This window comes from Phocoena phocoena, chromosome 7, assembly GCF_963924675.1.
Source record: "Phocoena phocoena chromosome 7, mPhoPho1.1, whole genome shotgun sequence".
In the NCBI taxonomy this organism is placed as follows: Eukaryota; Metazoa; Chordata; class Mammalia; order Artiodactyla; family Phocoenidae; genus Phocoena; species Phocoena phocoena.
The window spans coordinates 80,678,638-80,697,750 of NC_089225.1; the positions used below are offsets into that span (position 1 = coordinate 80,678,638).

The window sequence follows — 19,113 nt, forward strand, 5'->3', positions numbered from 1 at the left end:
CATGGTAGCCTACGAGAGGCCCAAGGGGGAGCCAGTATACCTCCCTATCTATGAGATCCTTATGGGTACAACTAAGCAGACATAAGAATAAGACATAAGAATGAGCTCTAAGAACCCAGAAGTCACATCTGTACCACTAAAAAAATGGCACAGTTTGGAATAAAAATTGAGGCAATGTCAGTCATTACAAAAACTTCCTGACAAAAAAAAAGAAAAAAAAAAAAACTTCCTGACAATCAGTAAAATACTCTTAAGGGTGGTGACAAAAATTCAATGACATGTTTGGAGAAGAAAGATATCAAGTATAAGAAGTGGCAAACCAAATTCTGGCCTAAAAGAGGCCTTAATACTAATTCTAGAAACTAATGGTTAAATTAAAAGGGTGAAACAAAACATGAGGGCATTAGTGTAACTGGCCCCTCAGTTTAGTGTAAGGTATGGAAGGTACCAATAGTAACAAGAGAATAACTGCAAGCTAACTCCCTAATTGCAGTTAAGAAAGAATCAATTAGATCAGCCATCTGCAGAAATGATACAAACGAACAAATGTTTGCTATCAGTTTTAGAAATACCCCAAATCTAACCTAGGTGATCTAGACAGTGAGTGGGACATAGTTCTTTAACAAATCAATGGTAGAGCCTGATAAATGGCCTGATTAGGTGAGAGCCCTGATATGGTTAAGAGCACAGCTTCCATTTACTTGCTACAGAACACTTACTACATGCCAGAAGCTTTATACACATTATTTCATTTAATCCTCACAAGAGTCATGTGAAGGATTATTTATGTATGAGAAAGTTAAAGCTTGGAGATACTAACTTGCCTAAAGTTAATATTAGGGGGCAGAGCTGTGATTCAAACCCAAACCAGAACTCTACAACTAATTGTATTTTTCAAATGGATCATCTGTAGGACTCTATCCTGCATTATATTTCTTTTAAACCCTGCATTTTGAAAAGATATATATAGATTTTTTAAAGAGTTTATTTATTTATTTTTAACATCTTTATTGGGGTATAATTGCTTTACAAGAAAAGATGTATTTTTAAAAAATGTTCCATGGGCACATCAGTTGGGAAATTCTGAGTGTTTACTGTACTTTGAGACTTCTCTGAGCCTTTACTATAAAGACCAGGGGAAATAACAACTGGATTGACCGGCCTTTCTAGGCCATCTCTTTATTTGTCCTTCCTCTTTCTAACTGTATGAAGTAAATAATTAATAGAAAATAATATTTCCAGGATGTGGACTACATATGGTAGGAGCATGTAATTAGGGTGCTCAACAATGCCTGGATTTGAGACTCAGCATTTTAAAATAAATATTTATATGGAAAAACAAAATTAAACAGGGTTTTTAAAAAAAATTAAAGAAATGCATTAGGTAATAGTTACAGTAAAGAATACCCTCTAAGAATAGGAGTAAAAGCTGTTTGGCTTCCCTTGGTACCACCAACTCATAGAAGATCTTAGCTGTAAACAAGTAGATCTTAGTTGTAAACAAGTTGTATAATGATGCAATCTCTGACATAATTAAAACTGGGTAAACCATAATAGGTGTGTTCCTTGAATAGTTTGCCAAGTATTTGTCCAGGTCTATTACAGCTACTGAGCAAATGGGTTGGCATGAATAGTTATGTCCTTAATGTGTACATCATTAAGAGGTCGATATGTCTTCTCATTTACTGGTAACTTCTCCAATTCATCTAGAGTCTCCAGACCATCTATTACCCTGAAAGAGAAACAATATAATGTTTGAAAATATCCTGAGATTGAAACATAATATCCAAATACCTATAGCAATTACAGTCTCACCATGTCTCATAGTTCTTTGAATTCCCCAGTTGAGTGTACAATAAAATATCGCTTTGATTTTCTGCCATAGGTAGGGGCCAAAATTCAGAAACAAAAATTCATTTTTATGCCTTTAGACAATAGCAATGGAAAGGAATATTCCCACCAAAGTATCTAAACATTGCATTCGGCCTCATTCACATGGAATAGCTACAAATGGGGCCAATATAACCAGTCATAAGGTTTTCTTTGTTATAGGAAAAACCTGGAGAAAGTATGTAAGGATGACACTAGTATTATCAGTACTGCCCTACACTGAAGGTCCTGAAGTGGGTGGCCTCTTTGCACTTTATTGTTTAAATACAGTGTTTTTATTTTTTGCTTCTGGACAACAAAAAACAATATTCAGAATAGGAGAAGATAAGATCAACAGTTATGCCACTTCCAGCAAGCCCATTTCATGTTTCTATCAAGAAAAAAATATATATATTGAGAGCTATCCTTCTAATATGTTCTAGAAAGTTAGTCTAAAACATTTGCTAAGAAAAAGTGGCTTTTTAGATAATACCTCCTAGTGCAATTCAAATCAATTCCTAAGACATATTATGTACTTTAAAAAAAGATAACAGATTTCCATTTTATTTTACATTTCCACTAAAGTGATACTATAACCAAAGCCTTTGGATTTTACACCCAAATGTAGGACAATTAAGGTCTTGAAATTATAAGTTTTAAATGCTTTCCCATGGGAAGGAAATCCAAACAAGAGGGGATATAGGTATATGTATAGCTGATTCATTTTGCTGTACAGTAGAAACTAACACAACATTGTAAAGCAACTATACTCCAGTAAAAACTAACTAACTAAAGGCTTTCCTACCTTCTGGGTCAGTAAGAGAGAAAGAGGGTACAAGAAACAGATCTCAGGCAAAAAAGGGCATGTAGAATTGAAGCAAGTAAGCCTAGTTAAGTATCTGGGACATGGGCCCCTTTGAGAACCAGTGGAAAGCTATGTACCCTTCTTCTCAGAAAAATGTATGTGCATATATACAAAACAATTTCAAGGAGGTACTGGGCCAAAGATTAAGAATCCTTGTTCTAAACTCTACAGTTTTTTTACCAATCCAGTAAGATAATTCCTAGTAATTACTAATCAATAATTCTGAATGGTGGGTTAAGGGAGAAAAGAAAAAAAAGGGAGTCTGGTGCTCGCTTCGGCAGCACATATACTAAAATTGGAACGATACAGAGAAGGTTAGCATGGCCCCTAAGCAAGGAAGACACGCAAATTCGTGAAGCCCACAAAAACTACTAAAGGCTATAATATTCCTTTTCATTGATTATTACTAATCTATAAATTAGACATGTATATGGAATAAAAAAGAAAAGCTGTAGACTCTTCTATTTTTAATTAACCTAGCTTGGCATTCAAACTGTTAAATAAAACAAATTCTAAAACTGTGCCTTGGTTTATTAAGCATAGTAAATATTTGTTGACAAACTGACTTCCTGTTGATTTATAAAAGCAATTCCCAGGTAGAGGGCTTGTAATGGTTATTCTTGCAGAGACTGCTAAACACTCCCTAGGATCCAATCTCCCCTTCTTATTCACAGAGGCCTGGTTTTATTGCGAGTGGTAATATGTCTGGCTAAGAAACACTGCCTACCCTCCCTTGTAGGTAAGTTCTGGGCTTTCCAGGAGAGCTCTTGAGAAAGGGGCTGACTCAGCTGGCAAGCACCTTTGCCCTTCCTCCTTCTTCCTACTTGGAGTACAACTGTTCCGGCTGGGGCTGTGCTGCCCAAGTTATGGCCATGAAGTGAGCTTCAGAATGATAGCTAAAGACGGTTGAGAAGAAAGACAGAGGCACCTGGAACACTGGTGATATAATAGAACCACTATCACATACCATCTTGTTTAAGCAACTGTTTTTCAGATGTGTTAGTTGATGCAAGATGCTATTCTTAATGAAAACAGATACATACTGTTAACTTGCATAATGATCCTGAAAAAATAGTACTGGCCCTTCTTTTACAAAATAAGAAAACGGAGGCTCAGAGAGGTTGTACGTTTCCCAAGGTCACAGGGCTGTTATGTGGTGGACTTAAATTTCAGGTACATTTAGCTCTCATACTGCTCTTTGAGTATTAGTATGCTATCATCACAGCCACTCATATGCATCCTTTGCATTGAAATTCCAAAGAAAACCATAACCAGAATACTCACTTTCCAAATACTGTGTATTTCATGTCCAGATGTGGCTGCTTCCCATAGGTGATGAAGAACTGAGATCCATTGGTGTTTGGGCCATTATTAGCCATAGATACAACACCTCTAACGTTGTGCTGAAAAAGAAAGACCAAAGTATTAGCTGTTTTTACATAAGTATTCCAAATAAAGGACTGAAACAAGACATGCACTCTACCTTCCCAGTATTTAAGGGATCAAGAAAACATGTAATCAGCTTCCATTAGGGCTAATCCAAATGTTCAGTTTCTGTATTATCTGTATCTCTGGAAACTTGTATCTAAGTTGTTTTTATATATATATATATATATATATATATATATATATATATCAAATCACATTCCCCAATTAATTTCACCTTTGGAGAAGCAGAGCCACAAACACTTTTGGCAATACCAATGTATAACAGAAATAATCCTTACATTTATATTAAGGAACAGTGTGCTGGCATGAAATGATCAGGCAGACAACAAAACCAAAATCCCCATAATCTCTTCACATATACACTGGACTCTGGCTAGTTTCCTTATCTGTAAAACAAGGGAGGTTGGACTAATTCAGCGGTTTATCCATAATTCAAATGCTCACAAGGGTTACCAGATAATAAATTGATAATTGGGCAGAATGTAAACATTAGGGAATGGTGGAGCCTGGCAAAAGGAATAGTGTAGCTCTTGCCTCATGACGTTTACAATCTTTTTAAACCAATGGCCATAGAGAATGCATCTGTGGGTCTTCCATCCATGGGCTGTCAGTTTATAACCCCAGGACTGGATGATCTAAGGAAGGCCTTGTCTAACTCTTAATATTCATGATACTATTTGCTATACAAGGGACCGTGTACAGGAATTAAAAGGACTTTACTGATAAGATTGAAGACAGAACTGTCTTACAGGGAGATGCCCAAATATAAAATATACTAAAGGTAACTCCAGTGATTATCTTTAGCTATTCATCAGGGGACACTAATAAGACAAACTACAGAGATGCAGCTTCATAGAGATATTAATGCTTTACCGTTCCCTAAAAGGTGACTACCAATAACATATGTAGTGTTTGATACATACATAAGAATATATATACCATTTACAACTTAATAAAATCAGCACCCATTAACCTATTTCCGAGTTTTAAGAATTAAAATTTACCAAACTGTTGCATATGCCTATGTGCTCCTCTCAGTTATTACTTCAGCCTCTCCAAGAGGTAACCAGTGTTCTGATATCTTTACATTCAATACATGCCTATACAATATATTGTTTCCTTTTGCTTGTTTCTGAGCTCTATAAAATAGTATCATACTATTTGTAGTCTTCCGGGAAATGATTTCTACACTTAACATTATGTTTCTAAGATTCATACATGTATACATAGCTGTAGTTCTGATTTCTTTCACTGTATAACATTTTACTTCTGAATATACTACAACTTGTCCATTCAAAGATCAATAGACATTGTTTCTAGACTTTTGTTATTACCAATAGTACTCTAGGAACACTCTTGTACATGCTTCCTAGTGCACATGTACATGAATTTCTCTAGGGTAAACATGTGGGAATGGAATTTCTGGGTTAGAGTATGTGAATATTCAATACGTATCCTCAACTCTGGTATATAAGAAAATAGTTCTTAACCTTGTCTGTCTAGGAATCACTAGGGAACCTTAAAATACAATCGAGGTCCTAATCAGTTCTACTGACTTTTTCTCTAGACTTAGGGAGGTAAGGCCCTAATCTTTTATAGTTTTAAAACTTCCACAGGTGAATCTGTAACAGCAAAGTTTGAAAACCACTGGCATAGGGTGACAGATTAGCACCAAGGAAGCAGTCATTCATTAATGCCTAAAAAATCATTTCATTTCCAATTCAGAAAAAGGATGACTTTTTTTTTTTTTTTTTTTTTGCGGTATGCGGGCCTCTCACTGTTGTGGCCTCCCCCGTTGAGGAGCACAGGCTCCGGACGCGCAGGCTCAGCGGCCATGGCTCACAGGCCTAGCAGCTCCGTGGCATGTGGGATCTTCCCTGACCGGGGCACGAACCCGTGTCCCCTGCATCGGCAGGCGGACTCTCAACCACTGCGCCACCAGGGAAGCCCAATTATTTTAACCTGTATTATTACAAAATATGTATCAAAGTTTCCAAGTGTAAACATAGCATGAAAAAATAGATTTTGCAGTATTTTGGATTTACCTTAAGATATTCACTGTATTCATCCTCAAATTTCTTGCCCCAGATACTGCTCCCTCCTCTTCCAGTGCCTACATTACAGGACAAACAGATGAAAAAGTGTATGTAACTAAAGCTGAAAAAGGGTTCATTTTCTAAACATAAGGACCTCCTCTTCCAGTACCTACATTACAGGACAAACAGATGAAAAAGTGTATGTAACTAAAGCTGAAAAAGGGTTCATTTTCTAAACATAAGGGCCTCCTCTTCCAGTACCTACATTACAGGACAAACAGATGAAAAAGTGTATGTAACTAAAGCTGAAAAAGGGTTCATTTTCTAAACATAAGGGCCTCCTCTTCCAGTACCTACATTACAGGACAAACAGATGAAAAAGTGTATGTAACTAAAGCTGAAAAAGGGTTCATTTTCTAAAAATAAGGGCCTCCTCTTCCAGTACCTACATTACAGGACAAACAGATGAAAAAGTGTATGTAACTAAAGCTGAAAAAGGGTTCATTTTCTAAACATAAGGGCCTCCTCTTCCAGTACCTACATTACAGGACAAACAGATGAAAAAGTGTATGTAACTAAAGCTGAAAAAGGGTTCATTTTCTAAACATAAGGGCTAGTTTATATAGCATAACCCTTTAAATACAAATAAAATTTGGTACGTCCTCCTTACTTACCAAAATTGAACTTTAAAAACCATAAAAATAAAATATCTCTACAAAAACCAAAACCCCTCCTTATCAATATTGTTCATACTTTAGGGCTCGGTGCTAGTAGCTTCTGCTTAAAAATTTCTTGCTAAGGTAAGTTATAAAAACCCCACATGCTTTTATTTTTCTATTCTTTGTCTAGTCTCTTCTTCACACTACATACCGTAGGTATAGGTATATACCCTAGGTATTACTGGAATAACTTACCTGTCGGATCTCCTGTTTGAACCATGAAACCCTTGATATTTCTATGAAATATACAGCCATTGTAGTAATTACTGGCACAAAGAGCCAAGAAATTCTGAAGAGAATAAAAACAATGATTGAGAAATGATGTAGCAGAAGATAAGAACCATTTAAGATTTAAGAATATTTAAGATAAAGAAGCAATTGTAGGGACTTCTCTGGTGGCGCAGTGGTTAAGAATCTGCCTGCCAATCCAGGGGACATAGGTTCCAGCCCTGGTCCAGGAAGATTCCACATGCCGCGGAGCAACTAAGCCTGTGCGCCACAACTACTGAGCCTGCGCCCTGGAGCCCGCACACCTAGAGACCATGCTCTACAACAAGAGAAGTCACTGCAATGAGAAGCCCACTCACCACAACTAGAGAAAGCCTGCGCACATTAACAAGGACAGAACACACCCAAAAAAAAAGCCAATTGTATTTACTGAAAACACTACAACAACCTATTTAAATGATATCTTTTAGGCATTACTTTGGATAATGTCACTGCCTAAAACTCTTCAATAGCTTCCTTCTGTTCTTGAAATAAAATGCAAAATCTTCAGGAGAGCCTAGCAAGCCCTGCATGACCTAGCCTACTTCTACATCATCATAATCATAATAACTCCTTCCCTGCTGCTTCCTGTGTTAACCCCATCAGGCTTCTGAAAATTCATCCAAAAAACACAGGCTTTCCCACCTTAAGGCCCTTGTACCTGCTATTTCTATATACCTGGAATGTTCTTTTTATAAGTCCTTCCAGAGAGATGCCTTCATTACCTTTCGCACTCAGTTTTTTGGTTTTTTTTTTTTGCGGTACGCGGTCCTCTCACTGTTGTGGCCTCTCCCGTTGTGGAGCACAGGCTCCGGACGTGCAGGCTCAGCGGCCATGGCTCACGGGCCCAGCCGCTCCGCGGCATGTGGGATATTCCCGGACAGGGGCACGAACCCATGTCCCCTGCATCGGCAGGCGGACTCTCAACCACTGCGCCACCAGGGAAGCCCTTGCGCTCAGTTTTTAAAGCATCACTTTCTTGGCTAGGCTTGCCCTCACCTTCTTTTAAATAAATCCTTTCCCATTATTCTCTATCTCACAACTTTATTTCCTTCAAAGCATTATTACCCTCTAGAATTACTTTTTTTCTAGAATGAATCTTCCCCCCTGCCTATCTTCCCGGGTAGAATATTAGCTCCACAATAGCAAGGCATGTCTCTTGTTCATCACTGTAGCTCTACTTGCTGGCAAGATAGCCTTCCATAAATAAATTACTTAATGAACAAATATATATAGCTGACTCTTTTTCCTTCTTGTATTTCTCTCTCTCTCTTTTTTTTTTTTTTTGGCTGAGCCACGAAGCTTGCAGGATCTTAGTTCCCTGACCAGGGACTGAACCTGGGCCATGGCAGTGAAAGCACCAAGTCCTAACCACTGGACCGCCAGGGAACTCCCTCTTTTTTCCTTGTTTAAATGACAAGGATAGAACCTTGTCATTTAAACAAGTAAAATAATGTATGGAACAATTCTCTTACCTAATATCTAATGATTATTTACATTTCTTGAGGAAAATGAGCCAAAGGAAAAAGATACCAGCCACTCTGTGGTTAGAGAAAAATTCTCTACCCTTTCTTTGATCCAACTTTGACATCAGAAAAAGAAGTGTAAATTAGACCAGAGATTATCATTGTGGGTTTTTCTTGACAATAGTTTTATAGAAACGTTTTTTTGGATGCTGTTTAAGTTAGATGACTCAATTTCAAAACGGTTATCCTGTTGCATTAACTCATCTTTTATACATACATTACGGTACTCACTTCACATGTTTTGGGTGTCCTCTCACAGAAGACTTCTATTTTAATATCACCTACATCTGTATGCAGTGTCACCGACTAAAAAGGAGAGAGAATGTGAGAACGAATGCTATTTCTTCAGGTGACTTTGTGCACTGTATCATTTCCCTAACTAGATATTAAAGATAACTACCTGAATAAAAACAGAAAGAAACACCATTTCAGAGATGATCCACCACACAGTAGCTCTGAGAGATAAGTTGTATTTCTTCAAAATTTATTTCAGCAGTAGAAAAAAAATTCCAGAAGAGAAATATAAATGTTAAGGTAAAATGATATCTATGCTAAAATATTTGGGAGCAAATATTGTGATGGAAATAATCATTTTAAGTTTGAATTTTTCATCAATAAAAATAAAAAGTTATGTTAGTATTACTGACTTAAGTGGCAATTCACTAAGTCATTAATATATATTGAAAAATAGTAAGAAAATGACTTTTACAAACATAGTTTCCACCATTTCCCTTATGTAATTTAATTGCGAGAGACTTAAAAAACAATTTCTTTCTCCACTAAAGACAACAGACATAAAAAGCATCAGTGTTTTCAGATCGTAAAAGTGCAGAGGTAACACGGTACTTCTTCTTGCTTGCTTTTTGTTTAATCTGTTGTTTTGGTAGCTAGAATAGTCCTTTTGTTACCCCATTCCAGAGAGGGTGGAAAACTTCTGAGGCTTCCTTTTAAAATTCTCTTCTTACAATAGTTGTCCACCTTAGATCAAAAGGATCCAATTAAAATGATCACACCTGGCTATGCTCTTCTGACCCTGCAACACCACCTTTCCATCTCTATCCATCCTGTAACAATCTTTTTCCATAAAAGGTAAATTCTGTGTTTTAAGTGAAAAACATAAAGAATCTGAAATCACTTTACACTGTATGCTTCTACAGATTATCATTGCTCTGTTTTGTCACTGAAATTTCCATGCAGTTTTATTTCCCTTGACTGAATTTCTAAAAATTACTTATAATGAAGACTTTCATAAGAATTCTGTAAAATTTACCATTTTTCTTCTTGATGCTTTCAGGAAGTACTGTTACTTTCTCAGTTTACTGAGAGAAGTTCAAAAACGAGCCCTATTTCCAAAAGAAAAAACAATTAAATTCATTTCCCTCTCTTAACTCACACTTGCTCATCTTTACCGCATATTTAAGAGAAAAAGTCTCGATGAGCACCCATCCTGCCCCAAGTAATAAAAAGCTGGTTATGAAAGCGATCAGGCGATACTACTCGTCTCAAGCCCCTCAACTCCTACTTCCACTGCTCACTCTTCACGGGCCGGGTACATTCCCGCCTTGGGGTCTAGGCACTGGGTGTTCCCCTTGCCTGGAACACGTACACTCAGACATCTGTACGGCTCTTTTCCTCACCTCCAAGTCTCTTCTCAAAAGTCTGGTCTGGACCTGATAACTCTATTTAAACCTGCCTTAACGATTTCCTTTTCCATAGCACTTAGCACTAATATACTCTATGCTTTACTAATTGTCTTATTTCAACAACACCCTCCCCCGTACAGAATACTCACTGGAAGCAGTCCAAGAACTAACATACACAGCGCTCTGCGAGCATTTGAGTTAAGTGAATGAAAGAATAAGTGACGTTACCCCATACTTACTTAACCACTTCGATTAGCACAGCGGTTGTTAAAAGAGCAAAGGTGCAATCGCAGTTGCCCCCACGGGTCTGCAGATTCGAAATTAAGTTTCTTCAGGCCACCGGAAGTCGAGCAAGGGACCCATTAGAGAGAACGCCCCTCACCTGCTCGCCTCCTCCCTCCGCCCCCTCCTCCCTGTCTCAAACCAAACGACTAGAACTAGGGAGACACCAATTTCTCCCCACCAGGCACACTTTTGACTATGAAAGGGTCAAAATTATCTTTTAATAATTACACTAGGACAACAAGCGTAACTCTGGTCATCCTCTAGAAGTGCCTTGGGCTCAGACGCAAGGCCGGAAAGACCACCTCCGACCGGCTCCCCCGCCCCGCCCACTTTCACGAAGCCGGGAAGTTCCGCGCAGGACCGGAAATAGCGCTCGCGGAGTTCCCGGGGCTGGTGAGTCTTGGGCCGGTTTAGTTTCAGCGTGGGTAGCTGAGACCTTGGCGGCGGGCTGTGGTTTACGAACCTGCTGCAGCGAAAGGTGGCGGGGGAGGAGATAGGCGCAGAAAACCGGCTTGCCGCGGGGGAGCATAGCGCTCTAGAGGGGCCGGGGACTTAACTCACGGACTTATCGGCCGTGCCACCTGCGCTCTTCATTGTTCTAGAAAAGGCCTGAAGGGGGACGGAAACAAGAGGGCGCAGTTTGCAGGCTGTAAAGTGGGCCTTGCTAATGAATCTTAATAATAAATAGTGCAGACTCTAGGCCAGGCATGGTTCCCAGCTTCACGGTTAAATCTTGCAACCACGCTGTGAGCTGGGCACTATTATTTGCACCCTTCAGAGGTGGAAACCACAGAGGTAGAGTCCTCAGAGACAGCTGTGGCTTTGGGAGTCAGTCTGGTTTTAGAGTCGGTGCTCTTCCCACCATGCTCTGCCACCTCCCATTGTCGTTAATTGTGACTTAAAGCTACTTAGCTTCGTAGGAAATGGGGAGTGTTTTGTTACTTACAAGGGCTCCTTCAAATGTAACAGTAGGTAACAGAACCGGCGTGGTGGCCCATTAGAGCTTCACTTTAGGGCTTGCCAGATTTAGAAGAGTCTGGAGAGTCGAGTAGTATCAGGACGTGGAATCTGGAGAGTGGAAGTGGTATAAGGACCCTTAGAAGATCTTCCAAGACCCCAGGTTCGAGTGGTTCCACCTCACTCCAAACTGTATATTGAATAAGTGCATTAAATATTTCTTTTTTATTATTTTATTTTATTTTTGTCTGCATTGGGTCTTCGTTGCTGCGCGCAGGCTTTCTCTACTTGCGGCGAGCGTGGGCTACTCTTGGTTGCGGTGTGCAGGCTTCTCCTTGCGGTGGCTTCTCTTGTTGCAGAGCCCAGGCTCTAGGCATGCAGGCTTCAGTAGTTGTGGCTCACGGGCTCTAGAGCGAGGGCGCAATAGTTGTGGAGCATGGGCTTAGTTGTTCCACGGCAGGTGGGATCTTCCCGGACCAGGTCTCGAACCCGTGTCCCCTGCATTGGCAGGCTGATTCTTAACTACTGTGCCACCAGGGAAGTCCCAATATTAAATATTTCTGCGTACAAATATTGAAAAAAATAGCTTTTGAAATTGAGTTATGAGTATTTCATTAAATTTACAATTGCTTTCTTGTTAATTATTTTGCATACCGTGAAATGCTTTTCTTCAAAAACAAAAGTGTTCATAGATACTACATTTAAGAATGGAGCTGACAGTGTTATCTTTTGTATTGGATATAGATGTCTATAAGGCTTACAGACTGTGTGGGCCCTTTACATCCTCACCTCTCCCACCTCTTGATTCTGGCCTTTGTGTGGCAGGTAGCTGTTGGCTCAGGGGCAGCAGCTCCTGCCCTTTGCTGCCTTGACCCTACCCATTCACAGAGTGACTCACCTGTGCATCCCATGGTTCTGGCTGCCGATAAAACACTTAATATTTTTTTTTTAAACTAATATATTTTTTGAATTTTATTTTATTTATTTTTTATACAGCAGTTTCTTATTAGTTATCTACTTTATACATATTAGTGTATACATGTCAATCCCAATCTCCCAGTTCATCCTACCACCACCCATACCCTGCCACTTTCCCCCCTTGGTGTCCGTACAAAACACTTAACTTTTTAAATATGTTATTGTTACTCTTTTGTTAAAGCACTTTTTAATGTCACTATATACCACCCTAACTCCAAATTCTGCTATGATGGGGGAAGGGGGACTGTGTCAGTCTGTATAGTAAGCATTTAGTGCTGGCCTATGTTGGTGATCCTGAGATACAGAAAAGGTAGTTTCTGTCCTCCAGTAGCTTTAGCGTACTGGGGGAGACAGACAAACAGGAATATAATATTATGAGAATAACTAGTGCAAAAGCAGGTGGGACAGGGAGAGGGACGACACTGAAAAGGAAGGTTTGTCAAGAAAAGCTTTATTTAGGAAGTCGAAAGGATCTTGGAAGGAAGGGTAATATTTAGAGAAATGGAGAAGGGTAGTTGAAGCACAGGTGGGGAGAACAAGAACAAGGCTGTGGGCTTCCCTGGGGGCGCAGTGGTTGGGGGTCCGCCTGCCGATGCAGGGGACACGGGCTCGTTCCCCGGTCCGGGAAGATCCCACATGCCGCGGAGAGGCTAGGCCCGTGAGCCACGGCCGCTGAGCCTGCGCGTCTGGAGCCTGTGCTCCGCAGCGGGAGAGGCCACGACAGTGAGAGGCCTGCGTACCGCAAAAAAAAAAAAAAAAAAAAAAAAAGAACAAGGGTGTGTGGGAGAGGGCAGGGAGGAGGAAAGGAACATAATTGTGTGTTGTGCACCAGGTCTGTGCAAGGTGACTTAAACATATTAATCCATTTACTCCTCCAGACGGCCTGTGAGGTAAGTTACAGTGTCTCCATTTTGTAGATGAGAAAACAAGCTCAGAGAGGTTAAATGACTTACCTATGATTACCATGTGCCAGTAAGTGGCAGAGCCAGTATTTGAAGCCAGGCACGTAGGACTACAGCTCTTTTGCTCATATGCTTTGCTGTCTCAAAGGTCCATTTTCTGTGTTTTGACTTCAGATACTCAGTTTTACCTGACTTCTGCATGTTGTCATCGCGTGTACGCCTGGGCCCCACGACAGTCCGCCTAATCCATTCCCTGATCTGCAGTTCTTCCCGTTCCTTCATGGATCTAAAGACTCTCCTTTCCTCCTTGAATGACTTTGCATCCCTCTCATTTGCTGAGAGTTGGGACAATGTTGGATTACTGGTGGAACCAAGCCCACCACACACTGTAAACACGCTCTTCCTAACCAATGATTTGACAGAAGAAGTGATGGAGGAGGCACTGCAGAAGAAGGCAGATCTCATTCTCTCCTACCATCCACCCATCTTCCGACCTATGAAGCGCATCACCTGGAAAACCTGGAAAGAGCGCCTGGTGATCCAGGCACTGGAGAACAGAGTCGGGATCTACTCTCCTCACACGGCCTATGATGCTGCTCCGCAGGGAGTCAACACCTGGCTGGCTAAAGGGCTTGGTGAGAAGCCTCTTGTTCTTTCACATTCAGTATTTTCCCTACCAGTGCTTCGAAATTTTAGAATGTATTTCCAGTAGTGTTTTAACTGCTTTAGGGATAGGGACCATTATTCTACTTTCATATATTGTAAAATAATCTTGCTGAAATCTGGCAATTAAATTGCATTTGAAAAATGAAATTTTTATCCTTAGTGAACAAGGACAGCATCATTTTTGATGGAGCTTTGTGATTCCTTACTCATGTGGCACAGTGCCTGGCACTCAGGCACTCCAGAAACGCTTGTTAAACTGAACTGAAAGCTTCAAGCCTCTCCAAAATATACTTCGTATGTCAATCAAATAGAGTTTTATTGAATTAGTCCTTATGCCCAGCACAATGAGGGAATTCAGCATATGTGTTTTAGCAAGTCTTTTTAGTTTACTCATTTTGGGCTGAAGCTTCTGTGATGATATAATCTGGATTAATGTGGTCAAGTAAATTATGAGCATCTGCGACTTGAATCATAGTTTACATGAGTAAATTTAGTAAGCAGTCACAATTCTATATGTTATGTAAAAATTCATGAGTCAGTCTTGTCCAACTTTTTGTGATATTTACGAGTCTTCTGGAAAATCTGAAAATAAATTTGATTATGTATGTCTGTACTAAATCCCTAAATCACGGGGATTGTTGAATGTATATATAAGGGATATGTATGTGTGTGTATATTATATAAGCATCTGAGAATAAATCTTTTCAAAAATACTCATTTCTTAGAAGTTTTGCCCATAGTGATTTATCTTTCTAATTTTTAAATAAACCCACAAAAACTCCAATTTCTGACAATTTTTTCTTTCTAGGAGTTTGCACCTCCAGACCCATCCATGCTTCCAGAGCTCCTGACTACCCCACGGAGGGAACACACAGAGTAGAATTCAATGTTACCCACACCCAAGACCTGGACAAAGTCATTTCTGCAGTGAAAGGAATTACAGGTGTATCTGTCACTTCTTTTTCTGCTAGGTACAATATTTTTTCCTCTTTTTGTGTATATTAATTTGTAAGAATCTTTCTTACAGATTCTATAACTCTGTTATTTAAGTTTGCAGCGAATCACTTTCCTAGGGTGGGTTTACAAAGCAGCATACTTCTCATTTGCCTGCGGGTCCCTAAGGAGAACCATGGGATCTTTTCAAAGCAATAAAAATGATAAGTAACACTTATTGACTATTTTCTATGTGGGAGAGACTATATCACACATCCTACAGTATTTCTAATCCTCCTGGCAATGTTGAAAGTTATTTTTACCTTAGGGATGCAGATATACCCTAGTTATATGCTGATAACATAGGTTTACTTTTATCAGTTCCCAGCAAATGATGATTCCCAAACACTTGAAAAGAAAAATACATTAAAGTGCCTCTTGGAAGGTCAATCATTTATTTAATTAGGGCTGAGATACCAAAATGTTGCTTCAGGGACATCCCTGGTGGCGCAGAAGTTAAGAATCTGCCTGCCAGTGCAGGGGACACGGGTTCGAACCCTGGTCCGGGAAGATCCCACATGCCGTGGAGCAACTAAGCCCGCATGCCACAGCTACTGAAGCCCGCACACCTAGAGCCCATGCTCCACAGCAAGAGAAGCCACTGCATTGAGAAGCCTGCATACCGTAACGAAGAGTAGCCCCCGGTTGCTACACAGCAACAAAGACCCAATGCAGCCCAAAATTAATTAATTAATTAATTTTTAAAAAAATGTTGCTTCATTAGAGATTTTTGGGGGGGCTGATTTACCCTAATACCTACTAAAGCATCGTAAAAGACAAGTTATACAAAGCTAGGACTTAATTGTTAAAAAAAAAAAACGATAGGTACAATGACTTTTTTATAAAATGGAAATCTGTTGCACGAACCTGTGTCCCCTGCATCGGCAGGCGGACTCTCAACCACTGTGCCACCAGGGAAGCCCAAAAATGACTCTCTGATGAGTGGTTTTTAAGTGTAGATACATTATAGTAAAATGGTAGTAAATGTCCTCTCATAATATTGGGGAATTCCAAGAATCTTAAGAAAAATTGTTTATAAGATTTTGCATAGGTTCCAGTCATGGTGTCTTTTACCATACTGAAATACTGTGTAAATACTGAAATTAAAATTATACAAATAAAGCATGAAAAATTTAAGCAATACAAAAGTTCTCCTTGTCCCCTCTACTCAATCCCAGTATCTTCAACTCAAGTTGTCTTTTCCTTTGTTTTTGGAGAAGTGGGTTTATCTTTCCAAACATGTATAGGGACACAAAGAAATGTGTAGTTTTGTCTTATTCATTGCTTTCTTAATTAAATGGTATGCTGTATTTGTCTTTTTAACTTAAGATGTCTTAGAAATCTATCCATGTATGTCTCTTTTTAATTGCTACGCAGTGTTTATTATGAATGTACTGTAATTTCTTGAAGTATTCCTCTTCCTAACTGATGGACTTTTTAAAACACTGATGCACATTTAATTTGGTTCCAGTTTCTCCATATTACAGGTAATATCGGGGATTTACCATTAGATTGGGGGCCAGGCATTGTTTTTGCTTTTTCTTTTCAAATCTCTACAGATGGTTCCAGTGTTGAAACTACACTTCCACATTATCTTGTAAGGTGTCTTAGTTCTAGAATTCTATGATTATATTTAGAGTGTATGGTTAAATACAAAACTTTCTTGGTGCTAGTTGTTTTGGAGAGGCTCTGGGGCATTGGTTTTGTTTTTTTTTTGGGCTGCGCCCCACGGCTTACAGGATCTTAGTTCCCCAACCAGGGATCCAGGGATTGAAGGGATTGAACCCGGACCCCAGCAGTGAAAGCACCGAGTCCTAGCCACAGAACCACCAGGGAATTCCCAAGGGCATTGCTTTTTTTATTTTATTTTTAATTTTTTTTAAGGGCATTGCTTTTTAAAGGGTGATTCAGGGACCTCTGAATCACTGCTAACGGGTGCTTATGAAAAATGCAGATTTGGGGCTTTATCCTAGATCTGTGTAATTAGAATGGGGTTTGCCTGAGGATCTGTCCAGGAGATTCTTGTATTCAATGATGTTTGAAAATTAACTTTTCTAGGGCTTAAAAAAAATTCAGTTTGCCCCAGCCCCATTCATAGATGTCCTGTTTCACTGGATCTATCTATGGAAGGGTCCAGCAGCTGTTATTTTAAGAAGACAGCAGGAGATTTCTGATGCACAACCAGGACTAAGAACTGTTCTAGAACAGGGGTTTCAGAGTGAGGTCTCTGGACCAGCAACATCAGCATCACCTGGAACTTGTTAGAAAGATAAATTCTTAGCCCCCACTCGGACCTACTGAATTAGAAACTCTGGGGGTAGGGCCCAGCAGTCTGTTTTAATAAGGCCATGAGATGATTTTGATGCATGTGAAAGTTTGAGAAACACTATTCTAGAAAATAGTTTGGCTTGGAATTAAGTCCTAAATTCTATATAAATCTGATCTCCTATTATAGGAGGTTGTAAACTGTGGATTCTTTTAAATACATTGTTTATATTTATCCTAAACCAGGAAGTGACTTTTTTTCTAGGTCTGATGATGAAGAACAAACACGGCTCAGTCTGAATTGTACTCAGCAAGCTTTGATGCAGGTGGTGGCTTTTCTTTCCCAGAACAGACAATATTATCAGAAGACTGAAATTCTGTCACTGGAGAAGGTAATAAAAAATATGTTATTGTGCATTTTTGTTTGACAATTCATATGTAAATTATTAGATACAAAGTGATGATGGAGGGCACGTCATGCCCTGGAAAGTATATTTAAAACTGGAGATGTGGGCTTTCCTGGTGGCGCAGTGGTTGAGAGTCCACCTGCCGATGCAGGGGACACAGGTTCATGCCCCGGTCCGGGAAGATCCCACATGCCGTGGAGCGGCTGGGCCCGTGAGCCATGGCCGCTGAGCCTGTGCATCCGGAGCCTGTGCTCCGCAACAGGAGAGGCCACAACAGTGAGAGAGGCCCGCGTACCGCAAAGAAAAAGAAAACAAAAAAAAAAACGGAGACGTTTCGGGAATAAGAAAATGTTGGAACTTGTCTTAGTCCGTTCGGGCTACTATAACATGTTTGGACTGCTATAGCAGAGTACCACAGACTGGATAGCTTATAAACAACAGAAAGTTACTTCTCACAGTTTTGGAGGCTGGAAAGTCCAAGATCATGGCACTGGTAGATTTGAAGTGGTGTCTGGTGGGAGTTCACTTTGTGGTTCAAAGATGATGCCTTCCCTCTGTGTCCTCACATGGTGGAGGGGACTAAGGATATCTCTGGAGCCTCTTTTCTAAAGCACTAATCCCGTTCGTGTGGGTTTCAGCCTCATGACTTAAGTACCTCCCAAAGGCTACACCTCCTAACCCGTATGTTAGGATTTCAACCTATGAATTTGAGGGGGACGGAAACATTTAGACCATAGTGGTACTTCTTCAGGATTAGAGACTCAGTTACAGGTTCAGTCTCTTATCTTATACCCTATGCCTGGACCGTTTTTATTCATTCTTTTAACTTGACAGCCATTTGTATGATGATTCCTATGTCTTTACTTCCTGTCTCAGAATGCTTTCTTAAGGTAAAAAGAAAAAAAATTTTAAAAGAACCTATATTTCCAGCCACTTTCTGAACATTTTCCACTTATGACTCTTACAAGTATTTAAAATCCAGTATATACAAGTATTGACCTTATCCCCATACCATGCCTTTAAATACCACTTTTTTCTGTTTTATTGGTGGCATCATCATCTATCTTATTTGCGGTTTGCACAACTCTCCCTTGCCCCTGTAAATCCAAGCCCTGCTGATTCTGTCCCTAAATCTACAAACGTTTCTCCTCTCTGTTTGCTTCGCCACCACAGTAGTTGAAACTCTCATCTTCTTCACTTGGGATATGAGTAGTCTCCTGAGTGGGCCCCTACAGGAGACAATCCAGGCTTTTTAGCTTAGAGTGTGAAGCCCTTCATGACTGGCA

The 19,113-nt window shown here is 39.8% G+C and overlaps 2 protein-coding genes and 1 non-coding gene across 4 annotated transcripts in view; 2 read left to right on the plus strand and 1 right to left on the minus strand.

Annotated features, from left to right (window-relative positions):
- Positions 1–1,365: 1,365 nt before the first annotated feature.
- Positions 1,366–10,074, minus strand: PPIL3 (peptidylprolyl isomerase like 3). Its single transcript, XM_065880845.1, has 6 exons — positions 10,002–10,074; positions 8,963–9,037; positions 7,134–7,227; positions 6,229–6,296; positions 4,019–4,137; positions 1,366–1,732 (listed from the first exon to the last, which is right to left on the minus strand). The coding sequence occupies exons 1-6, from the start codon at positions 10,002–10,004 to the stop codon at positions 1,606–1,608; spliced, it is 486 nt and encodes a 161-aa protein (XP_065736917.1). The 5' UTR covers positions 10,005–10,074; the 3' UTR covers positions 1,366–1,605.
- On the plus strand, positions 3,000–3,106 carry LOC136126216 (U6 spliceosomal RNA). Its single transcript, XR_010656104.1, has one exon. It is a non-coding gene; the product is annotated as a U6 spliceosomal RNA (small nuclear RNA).
- A 3,621-nt stretch (positions 10,075–13,695) lies between the features above and the next one.
- NIF3L1 (NGG1 interacting factor 3 like 1) overlaps positions 13,696–19,113 on the plus strand; it is a 12,308-nt gene continuing 6,890 nt past the window's right edge. For both annotated transcript variants that reach the window (XM_065881008.1, XM_065881009.1), the window contains exons 1-3: positions 13,696–14,131; positions 14,971–15,133; positions 17,686–17,812. In XM_065881008.1, coding sequence (XP_065737080.1) covers positions 13,696–14,131; positions 14,971–15,133; positions 17,686–17,812 — 726 coding nt within the window. The remainder of the gene's footprint in view (positions 14,132–14,970; positions 15,134–17,685; positions 17,813–19,113) is intronic.

Bases quoted from the DNA above. Each gene is read 5' to 3' on its own strand.
- PPIL3 (XM_065880845.1), bottom strand. The intron at 6,297-7,133 runs GTAAGTTATTCC...CCTGTAATGTAG, and splicing joins TCAAACAGGAGATCCGACAG to GCACTGGAAGAGGAGGGAGC. The intron at 4,138-6,228 runs GTAAATCCAAAA...TTTCTTTTTCAG, and splicing joins AATACAGTGAATATCTTAAG to CACAACGTTAGAGGTGTTGT.